General features: G+C 38.8%; 2 protein-coding genes and 1 long non-coding RNA gene across 3 annotated transcripts; all 3 read right to left on the reverse strand.

Annotated features, from left to right (window-relative positions):
* Nucleotides 1-1,158: 1,158 nt before the first annotated feature.
* LOC116616695 lies at nt 1,159-3,028 on the reverse strand (the record flags this gene model as incomplete). The annotated part of the gene is made up of 1 exon (XM_032378738.2): nt 1,159-3,028. A coding segment is annotated over one exon (924 nt), but the record flags the coding sequence as incomplete, so codon positions are not given.
* A 1,483-nt stretch (nt 3,029-4,511) lies between these two features.
* On the reverse strand, nt 4,512-5,675 carry LOC125556798. Its single transcript, XR_007312423.1, has 2 exons — nt 4,864-5,675; nt 4,512-4,654 (listed from the first exon to the last, which is right to left on the reverse strand). It is a non-coding gene; the product is annotated as an uncharacterized LOC125556798 (long non-coding RNA).
* Nucleotides 5,676-5,852: 177 nt separating this feature from the next.
* Nucleotides 5,853-7,672, reverse strand: LOC116616677. The gene is made up of 3 exons (XM_048731469.1): nt 6,903-7,672; nt 6,521-6,583; nt 5,853-6,098 (listed from the first exon to the last, which is right to left on the reverse strand). The coding sequence occupies exons 1-3, from the start codon at nt 7,347-7,349 to the stop codon at nt 5,853-5,855; spliced, it is 756 nt and encodes a 251-aa protein (XP_048587426.1). The 5' UTR covers nt 7,350-7,672.
* Nucleotides 7,673-10,329: the final 2,657 nt, after the last annotated feature.

Raw genomic sequence — 10,329 nt, forward strand, 5'->3', positions numbered from 1 at the left:
AACAGAATTCCAGTGTGTGTATCAAGTGTTTATCAAATATACATTTTTTTCACAAATTACTAATACTTAGGGTTTTAGGAGACCAACTCTCAATTTCTTTAAGGTTTTAGGAAACCAGTTCTCTGTTTCTTTCTCCAAAGAAAGCTGGAGTTTACCCAAGTAATTCAATTAAAGCCTTGCTCATCTTTGTGAGAATTTGACCAATCATTTGTTGAAATGAATTAAAAGTCACTTTTGGTTTTATTTCTAGTATATCATAGCTGTCCATCCAACTTGGACAGAAATCTTGTGAAATCGGATAGAATACAGCAAATATGTGAAAAAAAACAAAAACAAGAGAGCCAATGCGGATGAATACAGAGATGGTATGAACATTCTCACAAAAATTATGCACCAGTCAATTGAAACCATGGCACCCCGACCCCCGGGACAAAGAGGGGAAAGTAACATTCATCTGATGTTTGATGCTTGTTACTTTCCCGGCTAATGGGGCCTGTGACGCTGTTAAAACCTCCGGTTCATGGCCCCGGTGTTTTTCGATAACAACCCACTATAGTATGCCATACTTTAATTGTACACAGGGACCGCGGAGCATGTTGAAAAGTAGGGGGTTGACAATTGACTTGTTTAGACTTCCTATTTATGATTACTTTTTTCTTTAAGCAGTGCGACCTCCCCCTCCTCACAGCCCCTCCCCCTCCGCGGTGCCTAAGAATAACTTTGCTTACCTTCAGACGCAACTTACGGTAAAGCGTTAATTCACCGCCCCCTTTTAAGGCCTGTTGAGGGCTTCTGTTAAATCACTGGCCCCCCGGTGGATTACAGGTGTTAAACATGTGTTAAAGCCCTTGCTCAACTGCGAAAGATACTTTCGTTCCGCTAAGTACTTTAATGCAATACGCTAACTTACCTACGTCTGCCAGTGCAAGAACAAATACATATGAGCACTTGTCGGAGAAGGTGTCTATAAAATTACCTTGTTTTTTCTTTCTGTATCTTTTTGCTTACTCTGACATTTCAGCTGACCCTCGAGCACAAGACTTGACTCTTCAAAACTTTCAACCATGCTTTTACACAGTCTTTTGTACATAATTAGACAAGTTTATATCCGTGGTTAGCATTACCACGAATGATTTTTTTTCCAAGCACTTCTTTTTCGACAATTCTTAGCTTTCTGCAGTGAGTTTTCGTGTGTTTTTGCGAGGGACAGAAATACTTATGCGCCATATTGTTTTGCGCGCTCTGGAGGCCTGTGTCGAGGCAGATCGCGGCTGGCGGTCAAACACTGCGCATGCTCAAAAATTGAAAACCAAGATGGCGGACGTTCTACCACATGGAAGCATAAACAAGAGAGGAAAATGGGAGAAAAGTGCACTTTAATTTCTTGCCATTGAGTAATGTTTATGATCTAAAGAAAGAGAGAAGGTTTCTTTCGTCCCTGATCATTTATTTTACCGATCTATGCTCCAGCGACTTTATAAGGGATGCGAAACGAAGCGGAGGTAAGCACAACTCAATTTCCTGGGTTTTTTTTAATCACTTCCTTTGTTCCTCCTCGCGCTTAATTATCTGTTTTATTCTTCCCTCTTTCCCTAATTTTATGGATATGAGACTTATTCATTAGCAGTTAGCTTGTATGAAACCTGTAACTTTTTGCTTTCATAACACAAAAAAAATGAGGCCTAATTAATTCTTAATCCTGTCTCGAATTTTTCTTTCTAACATCGCCTTAGAAGTACTTTTCTAATATTTTTCTCAAAGGGGCTGCGTCATGGTTATGTAAGTAAATTTGTCAATGCAGCTCTGAATTATCCCGAATGAAGTCCACTATTTCATATCAGTCAAATATCGCCTGCTGTTATTCATACAAATTCTCATCGCTGTAAAGTACTCAAAATTCATTGTAATATTAATTTAGACATGTGCTACCATGAACACTCATCTAAGTTGACAAGATTCTGTTGTGTTTTTGACATCCTTTACATATGAAGTTTACTCAACTTGTGTAACAGACTGTCTAAAACCTGTTAGAAACTTGTCAAAAACTTAGTCGGGTGTTTACTAGCATGTTGCTGACAGCAATAGCAAATACATTACTGTAATTCTAAACAAAACTTATAAAAGTAACAGTACACATAATTACATTAGGACTTAACCACTGCTTACATATAGTTAAATATTGATCAATATCTTGCAGTGCAGCTTTACCAACAAGGGCACCAAAAGTTCCATGCAAATGGCTATCAAGGAGAAGCACTTCATTCCCTCTTCCAAGGAAACATACAGATAAGCCATTGATTATTACGATTGCAGCGATATTGGGTTCTCTCACTAGACGCTGGAGGTAGAACCTAAGTGATGACTGTGGGACTTGTGGATTCTGACACACAAAGTCTACATCAAAGGAGTCTTCTACCATGATTGTGCCAATTGAAGATAGATGCACAGCAGCATCTTGAACACTGAAATAAATAGCCTGGCCTCCTGTGACTTGTTGGTGAACTCTATTTCCATGAGAAATGCAATTACACATAATCACTCCCCAAACTGGTGACAACTGGGCAATTGGAAATGCAAGTGTTCCTAAATTAGAAATGACTGTTTTGGCTAAAATAATAGCAATAAAAGTGCAGGCATTTGATCCGTTTCGCCCATTTAGGGTAGATTGGGAGATACTGTTCTCAAACAGCCAAATTTTACAACCAGACACATTCAATGTTGTAATTTTGAATGTTCTATTAATTGCTGAAGTAGCTGCATGCTGCTGGTTTGAGTGACTTTGTTGTCTTGTTGATGCAGAAGTTTGGTTGGGTGTTGTAGATTGTGGTGTCTGAGAAGGTTGGGGGACAGCTATTCCTTCTAAGATGCTGTCAACGTAGTTTGCCCATTGTTCTGAGTCATAAAAGTCAGGATCCTTTGTGCTTACTACAGGAATTTCATCATCATTGTCATTTGCATTAAGTTCAGCAGTATTCCTGGATGGAGAGGAGTTTGTGGGAGTTATGAGAGTAGTATTGAAAGCAGTTGCTCATTTTGAAAGATGATCACTGAGTGGCTTGAAGCAGTGGGAACACTTATTACCAGATTGAACTAAACAAGATTTATGGTAGGCATGGAAGCATGGGAGTCTAACAACTTCATCATCTTCTTGTATCTGACATGTCTTGTAATCACAGGGTTTATTTGGATTTGGGAGGCTTTCAAGATATTCATTACTAAATTTGTAGGAAAGAGGTAAGGCCTTGTTCTCTACTGTGGTATCAAATGTCTTGATATAAAACTGAGGCTTTCCTTTTGGAGTCCCCTGCCTGGTTGTTTCTTGAGGAAGTTTTCTTGATTGTCCTAGATTCTGTGCAATGCTAACAAATAGCTTCAGCAGTGTCTCAGCTGACCTCCCAACAATCAATTTTAAATTTCTTTCTGAATTTGTTCCTCTTAGATATGGTCGAATAAAATTTGCAAAGAATGATTTTGCAGTTTTTGAAGTTGTAAGACCAATTGCTGTATCTCTAATCTGGTTGGCTTTGTAGTAATCGCGTATATGGAAACGTAACAGGGAGTGCCAAATCTCCACTTTTTTCTCGGTGATGATTGTAAGCCATTTCTTTTTAAAGTTGTAGTATTCGGGGAAAAAATTTCGTTGGTGGCATAAATCGTTTAACATTGACAGGGTTGACCTGTCATAGTGATGGCGGTTCCAGATGATAAATAGGATCAGGAATCTGAACATGATTGACTCATAATGTTCTAGGTCACCAGAACGGAAAACAACTCCATATTGAAAAAAAACTAGAGGGAGAACTTCATCAAGGATATTGAGTATGCATGCAAATGCCATGTCTTTGCACGGTTTAAATTTTCCAAGAACTTTGTCTCGGATCAATAGCCAGCCAAGGAGAGTGCCAATCAAGACCAGATTTGATCTGAATGTCTTTGGTTTCACTGGCAGGATACCTCCAAATACATCTGTATATATCCTTGAAAAAAAGAAGTGATAAGTTGTTATAATGTCCTCTACTGCATTCAAACTGACATGAAAGGGCCCTTGCTCAGGAATTAATGATGCATATCTGTTACTTTGCTGAGCAACAAGTTTCTTGAAGTAAAACCAGGTAGGCCAATCTCCAGGGCAGGGAAGTGCATATTCCTTGGTGTAGTTTAATAATGGTTGTCCAGCACTGCTAATTGTGTGGTCAAGTGCAAACTTATAGTTTTCCATGGACTTTAATGGATGTTAGAATTCATCGACTAGTCGACAACTGTTTAGCTTGCATAGTTCTTCATGTGCTAAGTCATGGTAAACACGAAATTCATGGAATTGACTCTGCACTGACTCTCCATTTAGCTTTCTATAACCTGGAACTGAGCTGAAGAAGGAAGTTTGCCACTCCTTCATCTTTTCAGCAATGGTTAGGAGATTTCCAACTGAGATCCCCCCAACACATTTTTGCATGATTCCATTCATTGAAACAGATGGAGAACAATGAACAGCATCAATACTTCTAGGCATCTTTGGGGCTTTGATAGAAGGGTGGATATCTAACAGTGAAGAGGTCATATGGGTAGCCACTGATAGTTTCATATCACTCCCTGGCAGTCGCACAGTGTGAATATTGTGAAAGTCATCTATAAGCAGCATTATGAAGCCCTTCTCCTACAAGATAAAAAAATGATAAATATTTAAACTTGGAAATTGACTATACTTTGAAATGTTTATTAGTAGAAATACACCCCCATTCCCACCACTCTAGAATTTCCTAAATCCCTTCCTCAGACATTGTGCAGTGCATGCATATGCTGTATCATGGTTAGGTCTGTATATAACATTAAAATCAAAGTCAGTTGTGACAAAAATAAGCTCACATCAACTGCATATTTTAGATGTTCCTGCAGCTGATTTGGGTAGTTCCTTTTTTATGTTTTTTTTTGCCTGTCAAGTGTCCTTGGTGCCACACTGTATCCTGAAAAAAAGCAGGATTTTTGAACACAGGTCTTCCAATTCCATGTCACCCACCACAGTTTCAATATCTTGTGGATTTAGATTGTTCAAAGGGATACACTAGATGTCATTTTTAATTATGTTACTTGCACTCACCTAGCACTGGTCCAGTGTTGATTGCAGACCTTGATGCTCCATGGTGGTGAAGAAATGCACCAACGTCCTTATTAAATTGAGAGGTCTTCTGTGATCTACAGACAATAACAGAAAAAGGATCAAAGTAGTTGTTCAAGTAGGTAGGATAAGCTAAGCATATAGTCTAGTACATGTCAAGCGAATTTTTATGTGATACCACAGGCCTATAGCATTTGTTTTTTAGAGGGTTCAAACAAACCCTCTTTATCAGCTGTATTTTTAGATAGATTATACCTGTAGTATGCTAGGATGTGAAGAAGGGCAACAGTCCTTTCTTTTGAAGTGGTATCTTTTATAATTAAGTTTAGAATAATTTCATACAATCCACATGCATGTTCTTCCACAAAGTCTCGCATCAACAGGGGAGTACAAGGGTGGGCCTTCATTGGTTTCATAATATTCATATAGTGAAGATTGAAATTGTGTTATCAAGCCCTCAAATGAATGATCTGGAATGAAATATAATCATGTTTTATGTTTGTGTACAATACAATACCATAAATATACTTTCCTAACCTAGGGCCCTACTACTATACTTTGCATTTTAACTGATAGAAAAAAAAGCATTCACCTTTGTGAAAAGTATGATAACAATATGAGTACAGGGGCGTATCCAGGGGAATGGCCCAGGGGGCCAGCATTATAGTGTATTATGTAGCTGTCACAATAGGATACCTTTTAACTGATCTAGCTCATTGATAGAAACAAACATCTTTTCTCAAACACTGCTATCTATTTGGACATTGCCTTCATTGTCTATCTCGACCAGACCAAATTTGGTCTCTATGGTCTGCCTTGCATTGAGGTTTTCCATTCTCGAAAATATCATCCTTATGTTTTGTTCCAGCCTTGCAAGGATGGCAGAGAGTCTGGTAACTGTGACTGAATCACTTTCTAGGTTGTCTTTTGCGTCCTGGATAGACTGGCATAGCCTTAAAACGGGTGATGTTGCTATCATGCAAATCTGAAATTGGAAAATTAAAACATATATACTTATTGAAGAATTGTAATATTTTACATCATTCTATTATAATATACAATCATATACATTTTAGAAATTTTATAATATATCATCATCATCATTTCAAATAGTATGCATGATTGTTAGGGTGGTAATAAAGAAAGACTGGAATTCCATGGTAGGTGGGGTCTACCCAGCATTCCCATGAGGTGGGCATTTAACTTGAGCAAAGGGAGATGCAATTAAAAAATTATTGCTGAAACTCTTGTTTCTTGCATGGCACGATCCAAGATGTTGCAGTAAGCCCCCCCACCCCCCTTCCTTTGAAGATTTACCTATTAGAAATAGAAACAGAAAAAAACGGTCTGTATATACTTTAAATCCTTAATTTTAATATGGAAGTTGTGATGTTATCATCTACTTGCCTTGTTAAGTTTTGACTTAGTGGGACATTCATTTTCTGTGAGTGGCTTGTCTGTTTTTTTGCACTGTTAAAAATAGAGGATAATATGATATATAAGTGGCTTGAAAAGAGTCTTTATTTTGGAAAGGCAGAAAAGGATTGTGTGAATCAAACAAGGGTTTGGTTCATTTTAAAGAAGTCACATTAAAAAAGGGTATTTCATATTATAATTGAATATTACCATTGCGTGTTAGGTATATTGGGATTGTATTTGTAAAAGTAATAATATGTATACTTTAATGTTTCCTAATACTAAAAAAAATGTATGATTAAATTCAAAAAATATTTTTAAAATCTTCATTATTTTTATTCATAATAAATGGTTTAGAATAATTTAAGCGTACTTGTCTTTTTGCTGGGGGGACGTATTTTTCGGGGACTTTTTCTTTTAGGGTTGCTTCTCCATTTCTTTTACATGCCGAGCACCACTTAGTTCCAGAACGATATTTTGGAATGTTCTCTTTTCCAAGGGCGTCTACTGCGTCGTAAAGCCTACTTGGAAGGTCCCTGAGCGAGGAAATGTGTGTTTGAGACGGCGAAGAAAGGGGAAACGAGCATCTATTATCTTCTTTGGTCGCTTCGTTCCGATGTGCGAGGCATAGTAGAGACCCCTCCCGGATGCCAGCAGCCCTTGCCAATCGACTATCAGCATGATAACACGGCATGCCACTACATTTGTCTTCTGTTGACCTCGTTTTTCCACTTTTCTCACACTTTCCACCAAATGAACCACGGACACAAACACATACAGTCAAAACAAGGACGGCAAGACAAACTTTCGCAAACTTCATCACGTCGCCGTGCAAAATATAAACAGGATTGCGGAACTATAAACTCGAAATGCATAGAAAATATCAACAAGAACTAACTGTGAAAATTTGAGCCTTAGCTGTTTAGCGCTTTTCTTAGCTGCTCCAAAAACGTTTCATTGTATTTTCAGCTCAATACATAAAGCTTGTCAAAGCCGTGTTTATCAATGCAAATTAGCCACGCTTGGACTTTGCTCTTACGCATGCGTCGCGATATGACCGCTGTTAAGAGTCGCCTAGTTATAGACGGACCATTTCTATACCTATGGGGCTCCGCGCGCTGCGCGGCCTCCGCTATAAGATATACAAACGGAAAGTCCAGGGGAAAATAAAACACCTACGAATATATACATAAGGTCCCGAAGAATCTAAATGAACAAGATAGACCAAAAAAGGCTTCGGCGACGCAAAAATGGGAGAGAAGATAATCAATTTTACGACCTACCGTTTTTTTTTATCTCTTGCGAATGTGGATAAATCACTGCTAGCGCTTCTTTAAATAACAAGATCACAAGAGAATTCACACTTTTTAAAATAAACATCTATTACAATCTGGGGTTATGTAACCAGCGCATTCCAGAGATTCGTGACATTGTCATTAAGCACGGGTGGCCACGGGAAGCACGGGTGGCCTAGTGTGTTAGCGCGTTGGCCTCTCACCGCTGTGGCCCAGGTTCGAATCCTGGCTCAAACTGGGGATTTTTTCCGGGTTCCTGCCTTGAATCGAATTTGCCACAAGTGAGTTGAAGTTATTCTCCCGTGTTTCCAGTCTTCTCGGATAAGGACACTAAACCGGAGGTCCCGTCTCTTCAAGCTGTAACTAAAACCTGAACCGAAGGGACGTAAAAGAACCACTGGGGACGCAATAAACCCTCTGGCAGTGACCACCCCCAGTGACAGTGCTTGCTTGCTTAATGCCTCCTAGTATTAGCGTAAGCTACCTATAGGAGTAAAAGTACAAGATACAAGATTAATGAAAATAGCTATTTTTTTTTTTTTTATGTAGTGCCCCCTCCCCTGTTTTTAGTATCTGTTTAGTTTCTGAGGGATTAGTATCTAGGATCACCGCGGTCTCCCAGTTGGTGCTTGGGGTGTAAAACCTGCGGCCATTGTGCAGTGATTATTACCCAAATGTGCAGTGATTATTACCCCAACTCTAATAAGGGACTTCTTGTGAAAGTTCTTCAATATTTGGATGGCTTAACGGGCGGTCCATCGAACGCTTCAGTTTTGATTGTATTGACCATCAAAGCGTATCCCAGTAAATAACATTTAGGATTTCCGGTGACGTCAGGAAGAGGCAAAGGGTATCAATTGTTGAATCCCCCTATAGACTTATCTGATCACCGTTTGCTCATTTGGCGCCCTTTTCAGGTCTTCTTCAGCAATAAATGACAGGATGATATTTGTCAGCCTTTATTGAATATCTCAACGCAGTCAATAAAGTATAGAGAGAACGAAGAACATCAAAGGATGTTGTTATGCTCAAATTGTTTGATTTAGACCACGAATTCTCAAAGCAAACTCTATAAACAAATGTATAAATCGAACAAGCTAAGTGACATTGAAACAGTAACTAGACTACTACATATTTCTGTCGTTAAATTCTTACTTACCGTGAGGAATATATGCCTGAATTTATAGAACGTGTAAGTATTTACGAATTTAACATTTTCATGGCGATTGCCAGTAGAATGAAAACCACTCAAGTGCACGCCAAAATTATAAGCCAATCGGAATTCAAGTAGATGGTATTTAAGCCAATCAAAACAGGGATAGATGACTTTGATATGACATCTTGACGTCAAACTGGTACGGTGTTTTAGCTTGAGCGATTGGTTCTGGAAAAAAACACACGAAGAAACGAGCATTATAAAAGCACAACAATAAAAGAAAAATAACTGTGATATTCTCAATAAAAACCGTCGTTCAAAACTCAGCTTGGCAGTGTTTTTTGTCGCTTTCTGTTTGTCGCTTGTGTTCGCTTTTTGTTGTAAACTGTGAACTTGTCGACTTTCTGCTAGCAAGAAACTTGTCGACACAAGTGAATTATTTTAATAGCTGAAAACATACATAAATCCGAGGCCCTTTCTTCTCAGGATCTCCTTATAGATCTCAATATATATAGACGTGAAGGAATGTTATTAGAATGGTAGTGTAGAGCCTCTAAGTAGTCCTTTTTGCTGCGGACAACGGATTCACGAACACTAGGGTAGATTTTACTATCGGCTCGTATCTGTTTAGTTTCTGAGGGATTAGTATCTAGGATCACCGCGGTCTCCCAGTTGGTGCTTGGGGTGTAAAACCTGCGGCCATTGTGCAGTGATTATTACCCAAATGTGCAGTGATTATTACCCCAACTCTAATAAGGGACTTCTTGTGAAAGTTCTTCAATATTTGGATGGCTTAACGGGCGGTCCATCGAACGCTTCAGTTTTGATTGTATTGACCATCAAAGCGTATCCCAGTAAATAACATTTAGGATTTCCGGTGACGTCAGGAAGAGGCAAAGGGTATCAATTGTTGAATCCCCCTATAGACTTATCTGGTCACCGTTTGCTCATTTGGCGCCCTTTTCAGGTCACCTCTGCTTCTCTCGGTGAGTTCTTTTATATTTGAACAAGTTTTTACCTTCTTGCAATCATTACAAGATCTTAACTACACCCAATGCTATTTATAAGATACAGAACGATCCCGTAATGGTATTTGAAAAGAATTATTGTGTGAGTCGAGGTATTTATTGCGACTGAATCTCATCGGGGCGGAATCATTCAGCCGATAAGATTCAGTCGCAAAAAATTTAGTGAATGATTCGGCTAAATCAACTAAATTTCTCGGACGGACGTGTCTTACGCTGTGGGTTTCTCTACCAAGTTTCCTTTCTAACCGATATGCAAGACGTTCCGCCCACAGACTTGTGATGGACGAAATATTTTTTGCATAATTGCGAACGAAACAGCCA

The sequence above is a fragment of the Nematostella vectensis genome, chromosome 8 (assembly GCF_932526225.1).
Source record: "Nematostella vectensis chromosome 8, jaNemVect1.1, whole genome shotgun sequence".
Classification (NCBI taxonomy): domain Eukaryota; kingdom Metazoa; phylum Cnidaria; class Anthozoa; order Actiniaria; family Edwardsiidae; genus Nematostella; species Nematostella vectensis.

Coding starts and splice junctions, on each gene's coding strand:
- LOC116616677 (XM_048731469.1), bottom strand. CDS start 7,349: ATGAAGTTTGCGAAAGTTTGTCTTGCCGTCCTTGTTTTGACTGTATGT. Junction 6,584..6,902: donor TCCCCCCAGCAAAAAGACAA/GTACGCTTAAAT, acceptor TATTTTTAACAG/TGCAAAAAAACAGACAAGCC. Junction 6,099..6,520: donor CTAAGTCAAAACTTAACAAG/GCAAGTAGATGA, acceptor TTCCAATTTCAG/ATTTGCATGATAGCAACATC.